At 38.5% G+C, this 24,434-nt stretch overlaps 1 protein-coding gene across 3 annotated transcripts; it reads left to right on the top strand.

The window, feature by feature from the left end:
* SLC17A2 (solute carrier family 17 member 2) lies at positions 1,639-21,387 on the top strand. Of its 3 annotated transcripts, none has more exons than XM_018039313.1 (12): positions 1,639-1,786; positions 8,691-8,801; positions 10,763-10,977; positions 12,976-13,209; positions 13,293-13,380; positions 15,341-15,427; positions 16,886-17,004; positions 17,126-17,287; positions 17,777-17,909; positions 17,992-18,139; positions 19,485-19,575; positions 20,767-21,387. In XM_018039313.1, the coding sequence occupies exons 2-12, from the start codon at positions 8,774-8,776 to the stop codon at positions 20,899-20,901; spliced, it is 1,440 nt and encodes a 479-aa protein (XP_017894802.1). In that variant the 5' UTR covers positions 1,639-1,786; positions 8,691-8,773; the 3' UTR covers positions 20,902-21,387. The 3 variants fall into 3 exon arrangements, with proteins under 3 accessions (XP_017894802.1, XP_017894804.1, XP_017894803.1); XM_018039314.1 differs by lacking the exon at positions 1,639-1,786 and adding an exon at positions 1,793-2,045; XM_018039315.1 differs by lacking the exon at positions 17,992-18,139 and having other exon boundaries at positions 20,767-20,894.

Below are 24,434 nucleotides of genomic sequence, written 5' to 3'. Positions count from 1 at the left end.
AAGAAGAATGTGGCCCTGATGATATCTTGAGTTTTGGCCCAGTGAAACCCATTTTGCACTTCTGACCTCTAGAATTGCAAGAATAAATCTGTGTTGTGTAATTAATAAGTCAGTAAGTTTGTGATAATTGACTACAGCAACAATAGAACACTAATACAGAGGAACCAAGTAGCTAAGCTAAAGTGCTAGCCCCAGTTGGCTCCTTGGGGGAGTATGGAGAGATTAACTGGGACAAGTAAACTCAATAAGGCAGTCCGAAGCTAATAAAGGCAGAAACAGCAGGACTTCACCTCATTTTATAAGGGCTGAGAGTCTAACTGGAAATACCCAGTAGCAACTACAGTCCAAAATTTAAGAACCTCAAATAAAACACAAGTGCAGGGACTTCCCTGATGGTCCAGTTGTTAAGACTCCATGCTTCCAGTGTAAGGGGCACAGGTTTGGCCTCTGGTTGGGGAAATAAGATCTCACATGCCTTGTGGTCAATAAATAAATAAAAACCCAAGTACAAGTACTACGAGTCAAGCAGAGACTGGAGTAGAAAGAGCACAGATAAGAAGCAGGAAGGATAGATGCAGGGTAACTTTGTAGTGAGATGTCAGAGTAGCCAAAGTTCACATTTATTAAGCTGTGGACACCAAATGCTTAAGGAAAGCCTAGCTGATTTGTGTGCGTATGTGCTCAGTTGTGTCTGACTCTTTGCAACTGTGTGGACTGTAGCCTCCTCTGTTTAGAGTTCTCCAGGCAATAATACTGGAGTGGGTTGCCATTTCCTTCTCCAGGGGATCTACCCAACTGAGGGATCGAACCCGTGTCTCCTGAATTGGCAGTTAGATTATTTTCCGCTGAACCACCTGGGAAGCCCCTAGCTGATTTAACAGCACTCTTTAATGGGAGAATATCTCACTTATTGAGGGCCTACTGCGTGCATGCCTGCATGCTAAGTCACTTCATTCATGTCCACTCTGTGTGACTCTATGGACTGTAGCCCTCCAGGCTTGTCCATCCATGGGGATTCTCCAGGCAAAAATACTGGCGTGAGTTGCCATGTGAGGACCTACTACTGGTTAGCATATGTATTTAATTTTATTTGCCCAGTAACCCTTGCTTTACTGAGATTGTTGTTGTTTAGTCACTAAGTCATGTCTGACTCTTGGCGACCCCTTGGACTCTAGCCTGCCAGGCTCCTCTGTCCATAGGATTTCCCAGGCAAGACTATTTGAGTGGGTTGCCATTTTCTTCTCCAGGGGATCTTCCCAACCCAGGGATCGAACCTGAGTCTCATGCATCGGCAAGTGGATTCTTTGCCACTGAACCACCAGGGAAGCTTTTACTAAAGCAGAAACCAATACAGAAAAGTTAAATTACTTGTCCAAGGCCACAGAATATACTAGGAAGTGAAGAAGGGGTTAATCTCATCTCTCCAGTTCCAGGAGCCCTGCTCTTTCTTCCATGCCATGCTGCCTTCCTTTCAGGAAAAAAGCCTTGTTGACTTTGTCGGCTGTCTGAAGAGTTCAAAGCAGAAAAACATGGTGTCATCTTTTGAGATACTCATTTTATCAGTGAGAACTTGAAAATGAAGTTAAAAATTAAGCAGCAAAGCCAACCTCAGGCTCTCTGCTCTGAGAATGTACGGCTAAACCTGATTCAGTCTGTCTGCCATGTGACACATATTTATCCTTGTGGAATTGTGGAATTATTTGAAAAGGAAGAAGGGATGAAAATGCCTTCTTTCTTAAAGGTAGCCTTATAGTCTAGGGCTTACAATACTGGTTTAATGGTGAAGGTAAGTGCATTTCTTCTTTTTGGGTTGGAAGATAATTACTAATCAGAGATCTGTTAAAGCGAGGGAACAGTTTGAGGGGAAGTCAGAGCACTGTCAGCAGCATAAGGGATCTCCCTCTGGGAATGGTTCCTGGTTTCAAAATGAAGAAGAGACTTTCTAAAAAAAATGCAATCGATTCAATCAAGATCCTAGAGCAAGACTTGAGAGGCCACCAGTGCCAACGGACTCTGTGGACAATGGTCACTTCTCCAAGGATTCCGTGAGTATTTACTGCAACACCTTGATGAGTCAGACAGGCTTTGGCTGCAGAATAACATACTGGATCAGAACTAACAAGGTTTGGGGTTGGGGACTGTGACTCATGGAGAAGACAATGGCAACCCACTCCAGTACTCTTGCCTGGAAAACGCCATGGACAGAGGAGCCTGGTAGGCTGCAGTCCATGGGGTTGCTAGGAGTCAGAACGACTTAGCGACTTCACTTTCACTTTTCACTTTCATGCATTGGAGAAGGAAATGGCAACCCATTCCAGTATTCTTGCCTGGAGAATCCCAGGGACAGGGGAGCCTGGTGGGCTGCCATCTATGGGATCGCACAAAGTCGGTCGGACATGACTGAAGCGACTTAGCAGCAGCAGCAACTGTGACTCATTAGCCTTTTCAGATTTCTGTATATAGTTGAAATTGTCTCTCAGAAATAGGAGAATATGAACAAAGTTGTGAATAAGGTTGAGGCAAGAAAACTTGTATACTTGTGGAGATCACCTGGTTTGTGGCCTTCATTGTGCAACTGAGGAAAGATGTCCACAGAGATTGTGGTTGGTACCTGTCAGTGCTATGATGGGAAGCCAGGGGCAAAGACCCACGGAAGGTGCCCTCTCCCAACCTACCCAGGGAAATTCCCAATTCCATAGCATAGATGGACTCATATAGGCATAGCCTGTGGTCATTGCTTGGAGGAAAGGTGCTCAGGCACTCCTGTGTCATCTTTTACAAATGGAGCTGAGTTCCCTGTGGGCAGGGCCCCAGTTGCACCTTAATTTTGATATAATCCTGCCTTCTAAGATTACCCACTATTAGTGCTTGATACACATTTTTTTCCTCATGATTATACACATATGAATTAACAGCATGATGTAAAGGATCTACTGAAATAAATAACTTTATTCTCGAACTGCCAATCTTTCAGAAAGGTAAATAAGTGGTAAAAAGAGGTCTCAGTTTTACTAACATGGGAGAAATTGCTTCTCTGCATGTTATCTGATGTTTGTAGCAAGATACATCCCTTTCTCCTCCACCTTCTAGATTCTAGTCCAGAAGAACCCAGCTCTAAAGGGAAGCATTTAAGACCAATTTAGCAATCAATCAAAAGCATTTTTATAGAAGGATATTTCATTTACTATAAACCTGTATTTACTAATCTGAGAGGGCACAAGTGCCAATCTTGTGACTGCTATTATTCCTGTTGTTAATATCAATAACATTTTGCAGTGTATAATATTTTACATTGAGAAGGCATGTCGCATTGTTTTGTTTTCATTCTCAACAGTTCAGTGAAATAACATTATCCCCATTTTCCTATGAAACAGTGAAAATTCTGGGATCTTATAAAATCTGCTCTGGTTTGTTTACTCAAGACTGAATGACAGAGGAAAACTTGGTCCTTGGATACCCTTTGAACTGCAGGTTCCTGCTCTTTCAACCACATGTAACATTTACTCTGAGTAAACTAAGGGACTCGGCTAATAGAGATGATGCAAGACAGGCTCAGTATTAAGGGAAATCTAATGGCAATAGAAACAAAATGATAACAAAATAGTGAGTTCTAGACTACCAATAAAAGAAGAAAAAAATCTTATCTTTTGCTGATGCCTAAATCATCTGTCTATATTACTAATTTTATACTAGATACAACTCTGTTTTGTGTTATGAAGTTATTTTTAAAGTATAGAATTTTCCTTTAACTTAATTTTAATTCAATTTTTCTATGCCTATTTGCAACTTTTAACAGTAGGAGTCACTATTTCTTAGAAATGTCACTCGTAAGTAGGAACACCCTTGACAATGTTTATGATTAGGCTAAAAATCATTCCACTGTCTTTCAGTGATATCAGTTATGCCAATTCACAGATCCCATACTTTTATATGCTTCTGTGATTATTTTAGAAAAATAGGTTCCATTACTATGTCACAGAAGGATCCTCGTTTAAAATGGTTTGGGATGTCTGCCTGATTTCTGTATTTGTCTCATACCAGGAAGCAGGGAAATTAACAACAGAAGTTAACTGTTGAGGCAAAATTTAGAATAGCATTTGAAACCCTGACAGCTATGGTAGGGATGGCAGCAGATGGAAGGGAAAGACAACTGAAGTCATAGGTTTGTGTTATAATTTCACTAACCAAAAAAGCAAGAAAGAGTAGTCTTCTTTATTTCTTTAAATATTTGAAACTCAACCTTAAAGTATTTCCATCAGCAAATTTCCTTCTGGAATAAATGATTAAAACTTAATTTAAAAGCAAAGACAAGCAAGAAGGATATACTGTAGAGCACAGGGAATTACAGCCATTATCTTGTAATAACCTAGAATGGAGGATAATCTGCAAAAATACTGAATCTCTATGTTATACACCTGAAACTATTATAATATTATAAATCAACTATATTTCAATTTTAAAAACAACTTAAAATTACATAAAGTTCTGTCTAGAATACCTTACAATGAAACTACCCTATTGCATTTTTTTTTTATTTTTTTTTTTAGGTGAACTTTCTTTTTTATTTTATTTTATTTTTATTTTTACTTTATTTTACTTTACAATACTGTATTGGTTTTGCCATACATTGACATGAATAAACTTGTGCTTAAAATGTGAACATAAAGAGGAAGTTGTATTAACAGGTATAAAAAAAAGCAGCAGTCTGGGCATCAGGAGACCTGGTACTGACTCAGTAAACTCTGACTTGAAGCAATTTTTCAAACTTTCTATACATCAGTCTTCTTATTAAAAATAAATAAAACAAACATTTAGGTTAGAGACTCTTTGAATCTCTTTCAGCTCTAGAGTTCTATGTTTGTAAGACTGGTTGGAGTGGTTGATGAGAAAACTTTAAGTATAAGTACTTGTAGCTGCACATACAGTTAAAAACTTGCCTTCAGCCAAGTCTTGGACTCTTACATAACAACAGAGATCAAATAGAAAAGAGTCCAAACTCCAGGTCAATCAGGTGGCCACTCCAGTTTCTTCAGCTGGGATCTGAGTGTTGAGTCCTGAACTGAATTCCTGATGTCATCCAGATGTCAGTAGAACTGGAAAGCCTTCCAAAACAGAGCAAAAGCCAACATATTTCCTGGTGCCGATGTTCTCTTGTTAGCAATTGGCCATCTACTTTGTCTCTTATAACAGAAAAAGAAAATTTTAAAACTTAAATGGAGTGATCTCGTTCTCAGAACTTTAGAGACATTTGGCAAGCAGAAAAGTATCTTGACTATGCTGTATGAAGCCTCATCATTGTTCTTTCAAAGACACCTTAGCTTTTTCTGAGTGTAAAATAAGTAACTACTAATTGTTTATAATGAGATCCCTTACGATTATACAGTGGAAAAGATAAATAGATTCAAGGACTTAAATGTGATAGACAGAGTACCTGAAAAACTATGGACAGAAGTTCATGACATTGTACAGGAGGCAGTGATCAAGACCATCTCCAAGAAAAAGAAATTAAAAAAGGCAAAAATGGTTGTCTGAGGAGGCCTTAAAAATAGCTGTGAAAAGGAGAGAAGTGAAAGGCAAAGGAGAAAAGGAAAAATATACCAGTCTGAATGCAGAGTTCCAAAGAATAGCAACGAGAGATAAGAAAGCCTTCCTCAGTGATCAATTCAAAGAAATAGAGGAAAACAATAGAATGGGAAAGCCTAGAGACTCTACAAGAAAATTAGAGATAACAAGGGAATATTTCATGCAAAGATGGGCACAATAAAGGACAGAAACAGTACAGGCCTAACAGAAGCAGAAGATATTAAGAAGAGGTGACAAGAATACACAGAAGAACTATACAAAAAGGATCTTCATGATCCAGATAACCATGATTGTGTGATCACTCACCTAGAGCCAGACATCCTGGAATGCGAAGTCAAGTGGCCTTAGGAAGCATCACTACGAACAAAGCTAGTGGAGGTGATGGAATTCCAGTTGAGCTATTTCAAGTCCTAAAAGATGATGCTGTGAAAGTGCTGCACTCAATATGCCAGCAAATTTGGAAAACTCAGCAGTGGCCACAGAACTGGAAAAGGTCAGTTTTCATTCCAATCCCAGAGATAGGCAATGCCAAAGAATCCTCAAACTACCACACAATTGTATTTATCTCACACGCTAGTAAAATAATGCTCAAAATTCTCCAAGCTAGACTTCAACAATACGTGAATTATGAACTTCCAGATGTTCAAGCTGATTTTAGAAAAGGCAGAGGAACCAGAGATCAAATTGCCAACACACATTGGATCATTGAAAAAGCAAGAGAGTTCTATTAAAACATCTACTTCTGCTTTATTGACTACGCCAAAGTTCTTGACTATGTGGATCACAACAAACTGGAACATTCTTAAAGAGATGGGAATACCAGACCACTTTACCTGCTTTCTGAGAAATCTGTATGCAAGTCAAGAAGCAACAGTTAGAACCAGATATGGAGCAATGGACTGATTCCAAATTGGGAAAGGAGTACGTCAAGGCTGTATATTGTCACCCTGTTTATTTAACTTATGTACAGAGTACATCGTGCAAAATGCCAGGGTGGGTGAAGCACAAGCTGCAATCAAGATTGCCAGAAGAAATATCAGTAGCCTCAGATATGCAGATAACACCACCCTTGTGGCAGAAAACAAAGAGGAATTAAAGAGCCTCTTGATAAAAGTGAAAGAGGAGAGTGAAAAAGCTGGCTTTAAACTCAACATTCAAAAAACTAAGATAATGGCATCCAGTCCCATCACTTCATGGCAAATAGATGGGGAAACAGTGGAAACAGTGACAGACTTTATTTTTTAGGGCTCCAAAATCACTGCAGATGGTGACTGCAGCCATAAAATTAAAAGATGCTTGCTCCTTGGAAGAAAGGCTATGACCAACCTAGACAGCATATTAAAAAGCAGAGATATTACTTGGCTGACAAATGTCCTTCTAGTCAAAGCTATGGTTTTTCCAGTAGTCATGTATGGATGTGAGAGTTGCACTATAAAGAAAGCTGAGTGCTGAAGAATTGCTGCTTTTGAACTATGATGTTGGAGAAGACTCTTGAGAGTCCCTTGAACTGCAAGGAGATCCAACCAGTTCATTCTAAAGAAAATCAGTCCTGAATATTCATTGGAAGGACTGATGCTGAGGCTGAAACTCCAATACTTTGGCCACATGATTCAAAGATCTGACTCCTTGGAAAAAACCCTGATGCTGGGAAAGCTTGAAGGCAGGAGGAGAAGGGGACAACAGAGGATGAGATGGTTGGATGGCCTCACTGACACAATGGACATGAGTTTGCAGGAGGTGGTGATGGACAGGGAGGCCTGGCGTGCTGCAGTCCATGTGGTCACAAAGAGTCAGACACAACTGAACTGAACTGAATTGTTTGAAAAACCACTTGGTAAATATGGAAAATCATAACGTGACCATGGTGTGTTCTGTAACCCTGAAAAGGCCATTGCTGTTACTTGTGTACATTTGTTTCTCTCTCTTTGGGTGTGCATATACCAACACAGGCATAGTGCCTGCTTTGTACACTAGAGTACAGGCATTTCCTTAATGTTATGCAATATGTTCAAAGACATTTTTTAAGTAAAGTCCAGTGCAAGAATCTATTAAAGTTGATTCATTAAACTCTTATGCTTAGGTTAATTTGTCTCCAATATTATGCTGTAATAACTAATACTACAAACAATGTTTTTGGACAAAATTATTCATCTGTCTCTTTTATTATCATTTTTTCATCCTATGGGCATAGATTATGAATATTCTTAAGGATGCAGATAAGTCTTGTTAAATTTATGTTCAGAAAGAATGCAAAGCTTTGAATGATGCAATGTAAGTATGATACATGTGTTTGTGAGGTCATGGATGCTTCAGTTTAGGAAAGGCTGCAAAACTGATAATGTCCTTAGAATAAGGATTGTTTGGAAAAGAAAAAAATGTATGAATCCCCTGAAGATCAGTGTATAAGTATCAAATTAAATGGGTCCAATTTGAAGTCATGAATTCTCTTTGCCTGTCAAATAGCTGAATTTATTTGTAATTGTAGTAGAAAGCCCTCATTCAATATGATTTTACAGGTGATTTGAAGAACTTTTCAGCCCAGCAAAGTGTCCCAACTATGTTAGCAAAGATAAGAACACGCATTTTAAGGTGTTACATATTACAGTAATATATATCTGTTACACAATGTCATTCTTCATGTTCAAAGAAGACACCATTGAGTGAATGTTATTCTGTTTTTACAGAAAGAACAGAAACGTGGTAGCTGGAGCTTTCCTCCTCCAGCTCTTGAGCTTAAATTAGCTTTCATGTCTTCTGACCTGCCTCAAGCCATAATACTTCTTACCTTTGCATGGTTCTCTGTGGTTTGCAATTTTCTCATTCAATTCTTGCAGCACCACTCAGAAATGAGACTTATTTTTATTGGACAGGAAATGGCTAGTTAGGTAATTTAAATGACTAGCTCTAAATCATTTAGCTGGAACTCACAGTCAGATTTTCTTATAAAAATCAAGTCCTCTGTAAGCATGACAATAAGGAAGTGTACTGCAAAATGTAAATCATACAGCTGTGTTGGGTCACAATTTTCATTGATGCTGGGAAAAGGCAGCATTAACATGAAAAAATTGTTTGTGTGTCTTGTTTTGGATTGTTGTTCTTCCCCATAGATAAAAGCCTGTCGTGGTAAAAGAGATTCAGGGCAGAGGGAATCTCCACCACAAAGTGTGGTACCATTTCCCAGAGGAGCCAAATGGATGAGAAGCCTTCCACCAGGAAAAGTAAAGCCACATCTCTTATTCTCAGCCTACTTATGGAAAAGTAGAAGCTTATTTCCAGTGTTCTTTACACAACCTTGCTCTCCTTTCTCCTCCTTTTTCCATCAAGCCTCCTCACTGTGAAGACTGTCTCAGTGTAATATTGGACCAGCTCCAGCCTCTCATCCTGTTACCTATTGCCTTTTCCTTAGGGAGCACTGAGTTATCTATGAGAAATTAGGTCAAATGATCAATAAATCCTTGGACATAAGGAATGAAATGAGTCCTGAAAAGGTCATTTTAAACAAACCCCCTCACCTGTGTATGAATTCCTGCTGTAACATCCTTGCCCAGGAGCTATTTCCTCTGAGTGTGGAAACCTCCATTAATAGGGAAATAATTCTTTTGCAGGCAACCCATTTTTAATGGCCAAAAAAAAAAAAAAAAAAGCTTTCTTCCAGTATATTTTATCTGTTTCTTCACAAGTTTTCTTTATATTTCTCTTTAGTCCCAGTTCCCCAAGTATGCAGAGAAAACTTTTAATCTTTCTTTTTTTAAAATTTTTATTTTTATTTTTTATTTTTATTTTTTATTTATTATTTTTATTTATTTATTATTTTTATTTATTTATTTTTATTTTTATTTATTTATTTTTTATTTTTATTTATTTTATTTTACTTTATTTTACTTTACAATACTGTATTGGTTTTGCCATACATCAACATGAATCCTCCACTGGTGTACACGTGGTCCCAATCCTGAACCCCCCTCTCTCCCCCCTCCCCATACCATCTCTCTGGGTCATCCCAGTGCACCAGCCCCAAGTATCCTGGATCCTGCATCGAACCTAGACTGGCAATTCGTTTCTTATATGATATTATACATGTTTCAATGCCATTCTTCCAAATCATCCCACCCTCTCTCTCTCCCACAGAGTCCAAAAGACTGTTCTATACATCTGTGTGTCTTTTGCTGTCTCGCATACAGGGTTATCGTTACCATCTTTCTAAATTCCATATATATGTATTAGTATACTGTATTGGTGCTTTTCTTTCTGGCTTACTTCACTCTGTATAATTGGCTCCAGTTTCATCCACCTCATTAGAACTGATTCAAATGTATTCTTTTTAATGGCTGAGTAATACTCCATTGTGTATATGTACCACAGCTTTCTTATCCATTCATCTGCTGATAGACATCTAAGTTGCTTCCATGTCCTGGCTATTATAAACAGTGCTGCAATGAACATTGGGGTTCACATGGAAACCCTTTCAATATTGGTCCATTGTTCCACTATGTGGAGACTTTAAAAATGTGTTGCTCTTCTAATAGGACAACTTGTCTGGTGCCATATCACCTACAAACAGTAAAAATGGTTCCCCATATTAGTTTTTTTAAAGCTGAATGTATGTGAAGGCAGAGTTTAGTGACATACCTCAAAAATATTTCCAAGTGAAAATTACACTGAGGAATTAGTGGATGTGCTCGTTTATGCACTATCTCTCAGGTATTTTAAAAGAGAACCCTTGGGTATATGATTTGCTTAATTCAAAGCAGCTCTCTATGTATAAACTTTCAAGCTTTATGGTAAATGATTATACAAAATGGATGAAATCCCAGACGAGGCTGGGAGACTCAGGTTCTGTGACTGACTCTTCCTTATCTTCCCCATTCACTTTATTTTGGAACACTGTGACATAAATACCTTCATTTAGTTTGTCCTGTATTTTCATGTGCTACCCAGGCCTCTGAAGAAGGCCTTACTTGATTGTAAGAATCCTCTGAAAAAGGATCTTACTTGATTGTAAGATCTCTGATTTATTATCTTGAAATCAACTAAAGATTATGTCAAAAGAGGGTTATAGTCATGGTTATTTGAGTGAGAAAAAATGGTGAGACTGCATAATATCATCTGAAGTTTTCTCAAATTTAGCAGTGGGAGAAGTGGAAAAAGGCACTCACTGCAGATATCTGTTATTCTCTAGGTCCTGAATTCTGTTCATTGCGCTATGGACTGGCTTTCATCATGCACTTCTCAAACTTTACCATGATAACCCAGCGTGTGAGTCTGAGCATTGCAATCATTGCCATGGTGAATAGCACTCAGCAGCCTGGTTTACTCAATACCTCCACAGAAAGACCTCTTGCATTCACCTTCAATCACTCCAACAGATCCATCAGGGACTTTAAGACAGCAGAAGTAAGTATAGTAAAGAACAAGGCTCTTTATTGAGAGGGAAAATCCAGTTTGAAAAGAGGACTTGAATCTTGATTCTGTGGCATACAGAACATGAATTATCAATAACAAACTAAAAATGTCTGGAATTATTTTTCTCTAAGATATTGCTTACCTCTGTGATTAGTCTTTCACTGAGTTATGATTACAAGGTTGGGGGTGTGACTATTGGAAAAAGTTGCGGATGCTTCTAGAAAGGAACAGATTACTGGATATCTTCAGTGAAAAACTAGGCACTGTCTCAGTACATCTTTCTGCCGGATTCTAAGCAGTTCTCTGTACCTTTTATTATCCTTGAGCCATTTTACAACTCTAAGTTCTATATATTAACAGTAATAAAATGATTCTTGCCCATAGCTCTGAAAATGAATTTTGTCTTGCAGAAAATCAATTGATACTCTCCTCCACTTGCCTTTCAGTTGAATAAGTCAGTTTTGCTATATATTTAACATGTATTTCAGCATTACTTCCTGCTTATAAGTATGTGGTTCCTTGAATTCTCCTTTGGACCAGTTGTATCATCTTACCAATTCCTCATTAGCCAATTAGTTAAATAAAATATCACCTGTTCATCTTATATTTCTATGAGAATAATCATTATACCCCATTTAAATGTTTTCCTTCAAACTATCATTTACTGTACATTTCTAAATGTACAGTAAAAGCATCCTCTAATTTTATGATTTTGTTACCTTGGAGCCAGCTTATTTATAATGACCTCTCTGCCTCGAATCTTTCTTCCATTATTCATTCTACACATTCACACTCCTGTGCATAAGAATCCAGGATTCCTTCAAGTTGCCAACTCCTCTCTTGAAATGCTGCACTTCTCCAGAACCTGGCCCGCTTCTCAGCACACTCATATCTGCTGTCAGTGGCTCAGGAACAGTCTTTGCTCTGAGCAAGTCAGAGTCCCAGTTAGTTTCTAATCATTGTGTATCATTGCAAATGCTACAAGTCCACTTCTGCTGTATTTCTTCAATGACAATGAGTTTTCCTATTTCTCTTTATACAAATCATAGTTATTCTACAAAGAATGGTTTAAGTACTTCTTCCTTACTGGGACCTTCCCAAATTGTTCTTCCGTCTTTTCAAAGTTCCTATTTTACTGCTATTCATCCTCAGGCTTGAATTTGGACATGAATCATGTATCTTGCTTTATTTATAGTTATTTTATATTTTGTATTTTATGTTTTGGGGCTCTTCAATTTATACCATGGTGCCACGTATCTATCTAGTGGCTACCAAAAATTATTTATTGGGTTATATCAGAAGAGAAATGTGGTCTTATTAATGTGTAATATGTGTTTTAGGAAGTCAGTTCTGCTAGGATAGACCATGATTCTTAAATTTGACTTTAGGGACTGATTTTGATAAGCATTCAGTAAAGATGTATTTTGAAATTTTTTGAAATGAGAATCAGCATGTCACCCAAATTATTTACTAGAACCAAAATAGTTAAAAGGAGATCTTTCACTATATTTCATTTATATCTTCCTATCAACTACCTATATAATCATTTCTTTATCACTTTTCCTCTTCATTTACTCTATTTTGTCTCCATCTAAGAGAAACAGTTTAGGAATATAATGGGTTGTTTGGAAAAGCTGGAATATTTAAGTTTAGTAAAAAATGGAGAAAAACCAAAAGTAATATTATATAGGCAGGCCAGAATCCAGGTGGCACAATGGTAAAAAATCTGCCTGCCAGTGCAGAAGGCACAGGAGACACAAATTTGATCCCTGAGTCAGGAAGATCCCCTGGAGTAGAAAATGGCAACTGCTTCAGTGTTCTTGCCTGGGAAATCCCATGGACAAAGGAGACTGGCAGGCTACAGTCCATGAAGTCACAAAGAGTCAGACACAACTGAGCACAAGCAGCTCTGGCTATAAATTAGATTTTTTATAAAATAAATTCTTAGTAAAGAATTTTCCTTCCCCCCTACCCCTACCCCAACCCCAGGTCTCTGTATATGAATGGAGTCCAGAAACTCAGGGTATCATCTTTAGCTCCATCAACTACGGGATAATACTAACTCTGATCCCAAGCGGCTATTTAGCAGGGATATTTGGAGCAAAACAGATGCTTGGTGCTGGTTTGCTGATCTCCTCCCTTCTCACCCTCTTTACACCACTGACTGCTGACTTTGGAGTGATTCTGGTTATTGTGATTCGGACAGTCCAGGGCATGGCTCAGGTAACCAGTTACTTTCTCATTCTGTGTGGGATACAGGTTCCTGAATTCTACTGGAGATCGAGTCTTACTAATTGTCATTTCAGGGTATGGCATGGACAGGTCAGTTTACAATTTGGGCAAAATGGGCTCCTCCACTTGAACGAAGCAAGCTCACCAGCATTGCGGGATCAGGTAAGGATGCATGTATGGATCACAACTTTGTAATCTGCTTCACCGTACCACATCTTTCCTTCTATGCCTAGGTTGGTTTGGAGGACAGGGAGAAAAGTACTTTAAAAAAAATTCAACAATGTAAGACAGTCACACAACAAATAAGATAAATATACCTGTGCTATAAAGTCACAAAGACTTCAGACAGAAAAGACCACTGTGAGCATTGTGAGGGCAATCAGGAAAGCATTGTAGGGAAAAGTTTAGAACTTTAAGAGTTTGTATAAGTGGAAAAAATCAAGTAACTGTATAAACACCATGTTAGCAAAGATATAAAATGAGAATTAAGATTATCAGTGGTAAAGAGATAAATCACGCTTGAAAGTAAAGTTTAAAGAGTGCAGTTTTCTGAGCTCTTTACTCTTCTAAGCTAATAGTCACAACAACCCTGTGATAACTATTTTAAACTCTCATTTTACACAGCAGGGAATTAAAGTATGCAAAGACGAGCTAAATTACCCAGAGGCAAATAGCCAGCAGGTGGTAGAATTGAGGTTTAAGCCCTAGCAGTTTGGTCCCAGAGTGCACACTCTGGATCACCACACTACAGTGCCCTTCTGAGTGTGTAATCATACTAAGGACTAACTTCATCATTGCTCTTTGCCTTATACTTGAAGAACGAACTGAGGGTCATAAAGCCTCTCACTCCCGGTCCAATGCGTGGCTCCATCCTGCAGATTTTTATTACAAAAACAACCCTCCTGTATTCTGGCTCCTTCCAGTGTAGTTATCATGTCTTCTAACTGTGAATATTCCCAGTTGGTCTTTCTCCTCTTTGCTTCCTTCAAACCTCCCTTTCCATCAAGTCAAGTTATCTCCTTAAAGCATAGGTGGGGCATTTTTGCTAATTTGCCTGGGACTCTTCAATGTATTCCTCCATCTCACAGATAAAGATGTTATAACACGGGTATAAAGTGCTGCGGTTCATGGGGTCGCAAAGAGTCGGACACGACTGAGCGACTGAACTGAACTGAAAGATGCTTTACCATATGGTCTCCTCCTGCCTTCCCACTCAGTATTCCTCTGTAAGCAAGGCTCAGGTCATACTACATACTAAATGCACTTAAAGTCTCTCTTTTTCTACAAAAATTCCATCCACCCTACTGCTTAGGGTGTGTAAACAATTTGTTGATTTTATCATCAATTTTAATTTTCTCCTCATGTCTCCTCATTTCTCCTTATACTTTCGTAGAAAATTATAGTTTTACTATCATATTTATATTTCACATTTTTCCCCAAAATTTCATATTGGGACCCATTAAAGTGGTCATAAAATCAATTTAGTAGGTCAAAACCAGTGTTTTAAAATAAAATTGAATAGAATAAAGTAGAAAATTTTGGAGTGAATTTCACACAGTAAGGCCAACTATTGATTCATGAAATTCCTGTTTGAAGTGTGTGTGTTTGTATTTGTGTATATACTGTGTTGCCATGCAAAATACATTTCTTATTGTGAGTCTCTGAAAAATATGTTCAGACTCGAAGGTCTACAGTGTATTACACTTTAATAGTGAATTTTATTCATATTCACTGGGCTGAAATCTCCTTGAGGTCATTAGTTTTTGTAAGACTTTCCTTTTCTGTTGTCAATCTCATATTGCCCCTGCCAGAATGTAACTCTAGTTATAAATAAATATTGCGGGCTATGTTTACAGAGAGTTTCTATGACAAGTGGGATTTGGATTTGGTCACATTGGTGTTAAAGGAGCCACTGAAGCTTCAGTTGGCATATCACTATGATTTATTAATTCTAATTATTTTCCATGACTTTACTGGGGGAGATCTGTGAGCTAGAATAAAGTTTCTCATTATCCAGTAATTCTAAATCTGCCACCTCACTGTTGGGATAACATCTAGGGAAGTCATTCAACCATTGCTATTTTCATCAGTTTGTTTTTTTTTTAATCCCTCTTCTCTTCAGGGGCATCATTTGGGTCCTTCATCATTCTCTGTGTTGGGGGACTAATCTCCCAGGCCTTGGGCTGGCCTTTTATCTTCTACATTTTTGGTGAGTCACTTTCTCTTAAATCCTAACATCTCCACTTCCCAGGCATTTGTTTTCATGCTTACATCACCCATGACCCATATTCTTCCCATTTGAGAGAAAATGCATCTTTATGGTGCTGACTTCTGAGAAATCAAGAGTACAGCCTTAACACACTCACCCCAGGCTTCTTAGAATCTCTGCCACCACATCTGAAATGTCATGTTTAATTGCCGTATATGGTTAAGATGTCAAAGCTGGTAAAGCACATTTTCAATTTGTCTTCATATTTTGCTATAATTATTTCTGCCAAGGTACCCTTAACCTATTCTCTACCAGGTGAATCTTGCAAAGTTCAAATTAAGTGTCCCCTTCCATATGAGGATTTCCAAGTCTTATCCCATCAGATTAAGTCTTTCTGTCCTCTGTGATGGTTACTGATAATTTCTTTTCTAGGCTGTGTTGGCATGTAATTATTTATTTCCCCTTTTCCTCTCCACTAGTCTGTGAGATGATTGAGGCAAGAAATCTATTCCATAATTTTTCATCACTTTGGTACTATCACAGTGCCTAACCTATAGCTTTACAAATAAAATCCTGGATAAATCCAGTAATTGGGGGAATTTAAAGAACATTAATCCACAGAGTCTTTAAAATAGAATCTTTTCAAATGACAAATCTCAGCAATGAGACCAAGTTTCTATTTTTTTGTTTCAACTAATTGGTATCGTTCAATAGGGTTCTCGGAGAAGGCAATGGCAACCCACTCCAGTACTCTTGCCTGGAAAATCCCATGAATGAAGGAGCCTGGTAGGCTGCAGTCCATGGGGTCGCTAAGAGTCGAACACAACTGAGCGACTTCCCTTTCACTTTTCACTTTCATGAATTAGAGAAGGAAATGGAAACCCACTCCAGTGTTCTTGCCTGGAGAATCCCAGGGGCAGGGGATCCTGGTGCGCTGCCGTCTATGGGGTCACACAGAGTCGGACACGACTGAAGTGACTTAGCAGCAGTTGCAGCAGCAATATGGTTCTGGCTAGGATGACTTTCTCATTAATGATGTTACTCCCAAGTCATGTTGGTCCACGTATGTTAATCAGGTACTGTTAAGAAATATTTTTCTCAAAATCCATAATGGATATATCATTTGAATATGATAACACTATCTTTTGCAAATGTGTTGGAAACTTTTCCTTGCCACACCAATTTTATGCATCCATTGGAGTCTGAAGAGTAATTAATCAGCTATGCAAAGGTATGTCATGCTCCTGCTTTCTCCAGAGGGCTCTGACATTGTCAAACGGCATTCTAAAGGAGATTTGTAGATGGGTTGAAATGGAAAATGGTAAAATTTAGGTCCTTATGGTGAAATAACCATGAATTAACAAGTGTGTTTTGGTGGGAGATATGCTACTTCAGAGGAAACTCCTTTCCCCCAGCTCACAAATCTACCTGAAAACTAACTGGGTCCCGGCTTCCCAGGTAGCATTGGCTGTGTCTGCTGTCTCCTGTGGTTCACAGTGATTTACGATGACCCTTTGCATCACCCATGCATAAGCATCAGGGAAAAGGAACACATCGTGTCTTCACTGGCTCAACAGGTACCGTGCAACCCTCCACTTGTGGACCATGCAGAGACCTCCAGGGTAGGGTGTGGGGCTCTCAGGAAAGGCACCCTCTGACCTGTTCTAATACCCGTGTTGATTAGATGTTTCCTTTCAGTCCAGTTCTCCTAGACGATCTGTCCCCATAAAGTCTATGGTCAGATGCCTACCACTTTGGGCCATTTTCACGGGATTTTTCAGCCATTTCTGGTTATGCACCATAATCATAACATACCTACCAACGTATATCAGTTCTGTGCTCCGTGTCAACATCAGAGACGTGAGTATGCTTCCTGTACTTCTATGAACATATTAATGGTAAGAGGAGAAATAGTTCTTTGCCACCTACTACATTTTGGATTTGCATATAATCACTCTTTTAACCCTCACAATGATTGAGAGGTTTTGTAATGATATTGCACAGGTGTATAAATGAGGACACATAGAGAAGACTTCCCTGGATTACACAGTTACTCAGTGATTGAGCTACTGCAGTATCTGTGTTCTTAACCACCATGCAAGGTTGCCATGCTAGCTGATGCTTCAATTTCCTTTAGAAATGAATTGTGCTCTTCTCTGGAGACCAGTATAATGCAAGTGCTGGCTGTCTTACCTGAGACAGTGTTCTTCTTATAGAAAATGATGCTAATTTCTTTAAAACAACTCAGAGTGTCAGGAGGGTGGGCTAATGGTTGGTCTGTGTCACTGATAAAATCTGGTGTCATATGTACCCTTATAACTACTCACTCTATACATTTCCTTCCTTCAGAGTGGGGTTCTGTCCTCCCTGCCTTTTATTGCTGCTGCAAGTTGTACAATTCTTGGAGGTCAGTTGGCAGATTTCCTCCTGTCCAGGAATCTTCTTAGATTAATCACTGTCCGAAAACTCTTTTCATCCTTAGGTAAGTCTAGGCAAAACTCAGTTAACAAATCCCTTTTCCACACATGGTCAGAGGTTCCTGACAGTGTGTCCCCATTGCTCAGGGCTCCTCCTTCCATCACTGTGTGCTGTGGCCCTCCCTTTTGTGGCTTCCAGTTACACAACAACCATTATTTTGCTGATACTTATTCCTGGGACCAGTAACCTGTGTGATTCTGGATTCATCATCAACACCTTAGATGTTGCCCCCCGGTAAGATCATTACCTGTTTGTCCCCTTCTCCAGGCTTTTCTGGAGGTTTAGACTCGGTCTTTTTGTAACTCTTTGTTGTTGTTGACATGCACAAATTGATGGCAGGATACTAACAAATAGCCAGAAATGTCAGTATGTGGCCATGACTTAAGGCATTTTTAGAACAATGGTGCCCAATCTTGGCTGATAACATTTAGGTGAAAAACTTCCCTAGGTTCCCCACTTGAGACTGTGTGTTCTAGGAAAGGACCCATGCATATGTGTTTTGGAAAAGCTTCCATAGTGTTTGATGATATTATCTGCTATATATATATATATATATATATATATATATATATATATATGTATATGCTTGCCATGAGCCAAACCCTTCTCACACATCAACCCCCTTGATAGCTCAGTTGGTAAAGAATCTGCCTGCAATGCAGGAGACCCCTGTTCAATTCCTGGGTTGAGAAGATCTGCTGGAGAAGGGATAGGCTACCCACTCCAGTATTCTTGGACTTCCCTTGTGGCTCAGCTGGTAAAGAATCCATCCGCAATGTGGGAGACCTGCATTCTATCCCTGGGTTGGGAAGATACCCTGGAGAAGGGAAAGGCTACCCACTCCAGTATTCTGGCCTGGAGAATTCCATGGACTGTATAGTCCATGGGGTTATGAAGACTCTGACACAACTGAGTGACTTTCACTTTCACTCTCATATATCAACACATCTGATCTGCACAATTACATGCCTTATTGGTATCTTCACTTTATAAGAGAGATAGATGATAGAGGCACAAGAAAGTTAAGTGACATGCCTGAGGTCATGCAAAGGCAAAGTCAGGATTTGGACCCAAGCCATCTCTCCAGAATCTGTTGTCTCGTCCACTGCTCCATCTGTCTGCCATACTAAGATACTGGGGTGGGAATCTGGGCTTCTGGGAGATAAAATTGCTTCCTAGTTGTTGAGCTGGTGTTGTGGCTTCCCAGGTGGTACAGTGGTAAAGAATTCACATGCCAATGCAGGAGAGAAGGAGACTCAGGTTCAATCCCTGGGTTGGGAAGATCCCCTGGAGTAGGAAATGGCAACCCACTGTAATATTCTTGCCTGGGAAATCCCATGGACAGAGGAGCCTGGTGGGCTACAGTCCATGCGGTCCCAAAAAGTTGGATGTTGAGTTGGTAAAGATAAGTGATTTCAGGATTTGCAAACTGATATTGCCTGAGCTGTGTTGAAGTGAACAAAAAATCTGAAGTAGTCTAAATGACTTTGCTATTAGAGCTAAACTGCATTAGTGTTGAGTTACTGAAAAGACATAGGCAGCTTTCTATATAAAATCATCTAAAATCATCTCTCCACAGATATGCAAGTTTCCTCATGGGAATCTCAAGGGGATTTGGGCTCATTGCAGGAATCATCTCTTCCACTGCCACCGGATTCCTTATCAGTCAGGTGGGGCCAGTTTATTGAACGTCTGCAAGTGGCAGGTATTGTTTTAGGCACTGGGGATTCACAGCTGGGCCCCAGTTCTCAAGGACTATGTGATGTGATGGGGAAAATCAACATCGATATCAGCACAATTATTCTGTTTGTAGGGGACTCTAAGTCAGACCCTGGTAAGTCAGATTTCCTAGGGAAAGAGAAGTATAAGCTGAATTTCTAAAAAATGAACAGCTGTTCGATTGATAAAAATGAGCAGTTCAGACAGAGAAAATAGCACATGTGACTTCCTAGAGGAAAAAAAGAATGAAACAGCTCTTATGACTAGAGTGAATGATACATGTCAAGGATAAGAGATGAAGTCACAGGAGCAAAAGGGGAAAGTTATAAAGAGTCTGTTCATATTAATCCAAATTTCTAAAAAAATTATGAAACAGAAACACAAAGGGTCCCAAGACCAGCTTAAAGAGAGTTTAAATCATGGGTTAAATGAATGGCTGTGAGACAAAGCAGGGAGGATGGCCCATGAGGCTTGCTCAGTACCAAGTATGGGCTGGTAGGGAAGATGGAAAGGCAGAACCAGGCTGGGATGGCAGGACAGGCATGAGTCAGCTTACCAAAAACAAAAACAAAAAAGTCATTTTAATACATCTCTAGGTGACCTATTTTCAGGTTACTTTTTTACCAAATTGCTAGGAATCCACTGTGACTATAATGCCAGAAATAAACTAAGACTTACAAGGGTTTCAAGAGGAGACTCATACAGTCAGACCAAATATGACTCACGTCATATTGAGGTGTCCATTCAGGGGGTTATTGCGATTGATGTCAACAGCCAAAAACAGAAGAGTGACGATCTTCAAGCTGTTATTTTAGGCATAATTTAAATGAGTAATACAATATTTTCAAGACTCTAGATCCAGATTTCTAGAAAAATATTAGTATAGGTTGATTTGAGGGCGCTTAAAGAAAAATTCATTCCAAGTCAGAACCCAGTGTGCTTTTTAGCATCCTCTTGTTTCCAACAGTTTCACCAAACTTTCTTTGAGAATTCAAGGTGTTAAGTAGTTATTGCGTATCATTCCCTAGATTCTTATGATCAATGTTGTAATATACAAAATGGAGGCTTTCTAGAACTGATGGAGAAGCAACTCTGAAACTAATAATTCTGATTTTTGGTGTTTTTGGTTTTTTTGCCTCCAGGATTCTGTGTCTGGTTGGAGGAATGTATTTTTCCTAGCTGCTGCTGTCAACATGTTTGGCCTGGTTTTTTACCTCACATTTGGACAAGCAGAAATCCAGCACTGGGCCAAAGAAAGGACTCTCACCCGTCTCTGAGGATATAGTTGCAAACTTAAATGTAGTACTTTGCATTAACTTTTCAACATTTTTTTACTTGTTCTTTTTCTTGGCCACAGACTTGGCAGGTCTCAATTTTGGTTGCATGTTCGATTTCCCTGGGGAATTTCTAAAACATTCAGGTGAATGGGATCTACTCCAGAGATTCTGAATGAATTGGTCTGGGGTAGAACCCAGATATCACTAGTTTTTAGACACTCCCCAGTATTTGTAACACACACCCAGGGTTTACAACTGCTGGGAAAACCTGAAACATCAATCCTGTTGCCTTTGAATTTTCCTTTTTGGAAAGAACTAGAAAAATAAAAATCTGTGAGAAAACAATCACTGATAAGTACCTTCATGGGGGTTATTATAGGTGCAGAAAATATCTACTATATCCATAGTCGTATGTTATATAGCTCAGCACAGGATATAATTTTAAAGCTGTAATCCACAGAATTAACATTTTTATTGTTTTTATACCTTGAGAAATGTGGATGTTTATTTATGTGGTTACATTTATTAAAATTCACATGCTAAAATTAAATGGGTCATTTTAAAATTATTTACACTAGGATTATTTCCATCAGGCAAAATAGATATTTACTTATCTAACTATTTCCAGGAGATTAATAATCAGGAAATGACAAGGAGATTAAATTAGATTAGCTAAATATCATAGGAGAGAGCAGATAGAATTGGAAAACCTGTAATGTAAATAGAATGAATGTGAAGGGAGGCAATGTGGTAACTTTTAGAGGAGACAATGACATAGTTTGGACCATAGAGTGAAAATTGGAGGAAGGCAACAAAGACATTTTCAAATGAAATGAAGGTTTAAATGGAAGAGAAGAAACCTAAAGACATAAGATGTAAGAAATCATAGAACAATATCACACACCAGAAAAATTCTTTTCAAGATTAAAAAGATCATTTGACCTTTTTTAGAGTTTCCTTATTTTCTCAAGAGTCTCAGATAGTCATCATCTACCCCAAGAGGAATTAATTCTGACTCCTAGTACTTAAAATACACCCTCTAGGCTGTCTCTACACAAAGAGCTGATATCGGTTTTGCTACAGCCATCCTAGAGGAGAAATTCTTAGCATGTTTAGAAGCCAAGTAGATCCACGGGGACTAGAACCTTGGGCTAATTTAGAAGACAACGAGAATCTCCTAATATAAATCAATGGATATTTTTGAGCTAGTGCTTTAAAAGAACCTGATTGCCAGGCTCTGAAGGTGATGCTGAGATGAGAACATTCTGACTCTGTCTTCTGGGCATTTACAGTTTAGAGAGGAAGGAGAGTCTGTAGTAAACCAAAAGAAGAATAAAAGAGAGGAATAGTATAGTGGATGGGCAAATTGAACACAGGAAAAAAAAGAGAAAAAACCTAGACTACCCAATAGGCAAATGTTTTGAACAAAGACTTTATAAAAGAAAAATTCAGGTGGTCTATATGTATAAATTGGCCCTCAACTTTCTTAGACTTTTGAGAACATCAAAACCACAGTAAGATACCACTAGATGCTTAACAGGAAAGGAAAAATAAAAGAAAATGGAAAACAGCAAACACTGGCAAGCTGTGAGGCAACTGGAACTCTCACACCCTATGACTGTGAGTATAAAAGAAATTGGGAAAAGTTTCTTGGTGATATCTCCTAAAGCTAAATTTAGACATTCCAATGATTTAGACATTTCACTTAGAAATGTACACAGATATTTGGGAAAAGATGTACAACGAAGTTCATAGGAGCACTATTTATAATAGCCCAACAGCAAACAACTTAATTGTCAAGAGAAAGATGATTTAAAAATTATGGTCTATTCCCACAACGAGAATAAATAGACCACAATATGCAACACCATGGACAGATCTCATGAACACTTTTTAAGTGAAACGAGACAAAAGTTACCTTCTTTTAGGAGTTTAAATAGAGTTTGGGGGAAAATAAATATACATATATGTATGGCTGAGTCCCTTTGCTGTTCACCTAAAACTATCACAACATTGTTAATCAGCTACAACCCAATATAAAATAATAAGTTAGTAAAAAGGGAGGAGTACTCAGTAGGGAGTAATAAGAATCTAAAACAAAGTTTAAATAGAGTTTTGTTTTTAAAAACAGACAAAACTAATTATTAAAAATCAAGGTAAGGATTCCCCTTGGGTAGGAGAGGGAAGAGGGTACTTAAAGGAGGCTCCTGAGGTACTGGTAATAATCCATTACTTGGATGCTAGTCACCTGGGTGTTTTTACTTTGTGAAAAGTATACATTTATGATTTGTACATTTTTATGTGTATAAAAAGTAAAACATTTACTTAAACTTGATGTTTCATCCAGTTCAAAGTTTCTCTTCTCTCTTCAGCTTAGGTCTGACAAACAGACACCTGGGAAGGAGCCCTGGTCTCCACTTTCCCATTCTCCCTGATCCTCTGCTTCCCCCTTCTTTGCCTGATCCACCAGCATCAGAGCAGGAGGCAGCAGGGCAGTCTCTGTTGTCAGATTCTGGATTAAAGTCTAAGTTCTTAAACAGCAAAATGAGTGAGCTCAGGCTTCCCAAGAAACCCTATCCCTGGAAGCATCAGTTGTCTTTGGAAGTAAAGGTAAGAACAATGGCTCAGCATTTCTAGACTTTCTGAGCACCTGCTTTGATTATTCCTGAAAAATAACATCTGTGTGTCAAAGACACTTCAGTTATCTTTCTCCATTTGATGGTCTGAAACAGTTACCCTCCACATTTCCTAAGGTCTTCAGAATAGATGCATTGTGGTTGATAGGAAGCATCTCTAATCCATCTCCCCCATCCCAAAGAGCTGTTTCTAACATTAATGATTCTTTTCTAATATTCATTTCTAACATTTAATGGAAATTAATTTGCTTTTCTCAAAAATCATATTGATATCTATTGAATGAGATGATCTGCTTCTCTTTGATTATTAAATATTGAACCCTAATATAGTTATTAAGTTGAGCAAACTGTTTCTCAAGTATTCTTTTGATAGACCACAGACTCTGATTCACTGATGGCTTCTTCAGGACTTCTGCTTCTCTATTGGTACATGACATTGGCTCTGGGTGCATGAGTGTCATGTCTGGATACGGGGCTTATGCTGATTTCAAAACAAGAAAGGAGAGCTTTGCTTATTCCCCAATACTCTAAAAAAATTAACTAGAATGGAAATTTTATTATTGTTATTATTATCTGAAGGCTTGAAAGCATTGGTTTATAATTATGTAGGCTTAAATCCCATGGACAGAGGAGCCTGGCAGGCTACAGTCCATGGGGTTACAAGAGTCAGGCACAACAGTGACTAAACCACCACCAAAGCTACTTTGAGAAGAGTTCTTTGATAAGAGCCTTCATTTCCTTCGTGTTATGGGCCTGTTAAAGGGCTCTATATTTTCTTCCATCCGTTTTGACAACTTAAGATATCTTGCAAGATCATCCATTTTGTACATAATTTAAATTATATTCGTAAAATATTCCAGTGTGTTGTCAATTATCTTTTTATAATATATTCATGTT

Source organism: Capra hircus, chromosome 23 (genome assembly GCF_001704415.2).
Source record: "Capra hircus breed San Clemente chromosome 23, ASM170441v1, whole genome shotgun sequence".
Lineage (NCBI taxonomy): Eukaryota > Metazoa > Chordata > Mammalia > Artiodactyla > Bovidae > Capra > Capra hircus.
The sequence above is the reverse complement of the archived record's forward strand: the minus strand, read 5'-3'. Positions and strand labels throughout refer to the sequence as shown.

Coding starts and splice junctions, on each gene's coding strand:
- SLC17A2 (XM_018039313.1), top strand. CDS start 8,774: ATGGATGAGAAGCCTTCCACCAGGAAAA. Junction 13,381..15,340: donor CACCAGCATTGCGGGATCAG/GTAAGGATGCAT, acceptor TCTTCTCTTCAG/GGGCATCATTTGGGTCCTTC. Junction 17,288..17,776: donor TCCGTGTCAACATCAGAGAC/GTGAGTATGCTT, acceptor TCCTTCCTTCAG/AGTGGGGTTCTGTCCTCCCT.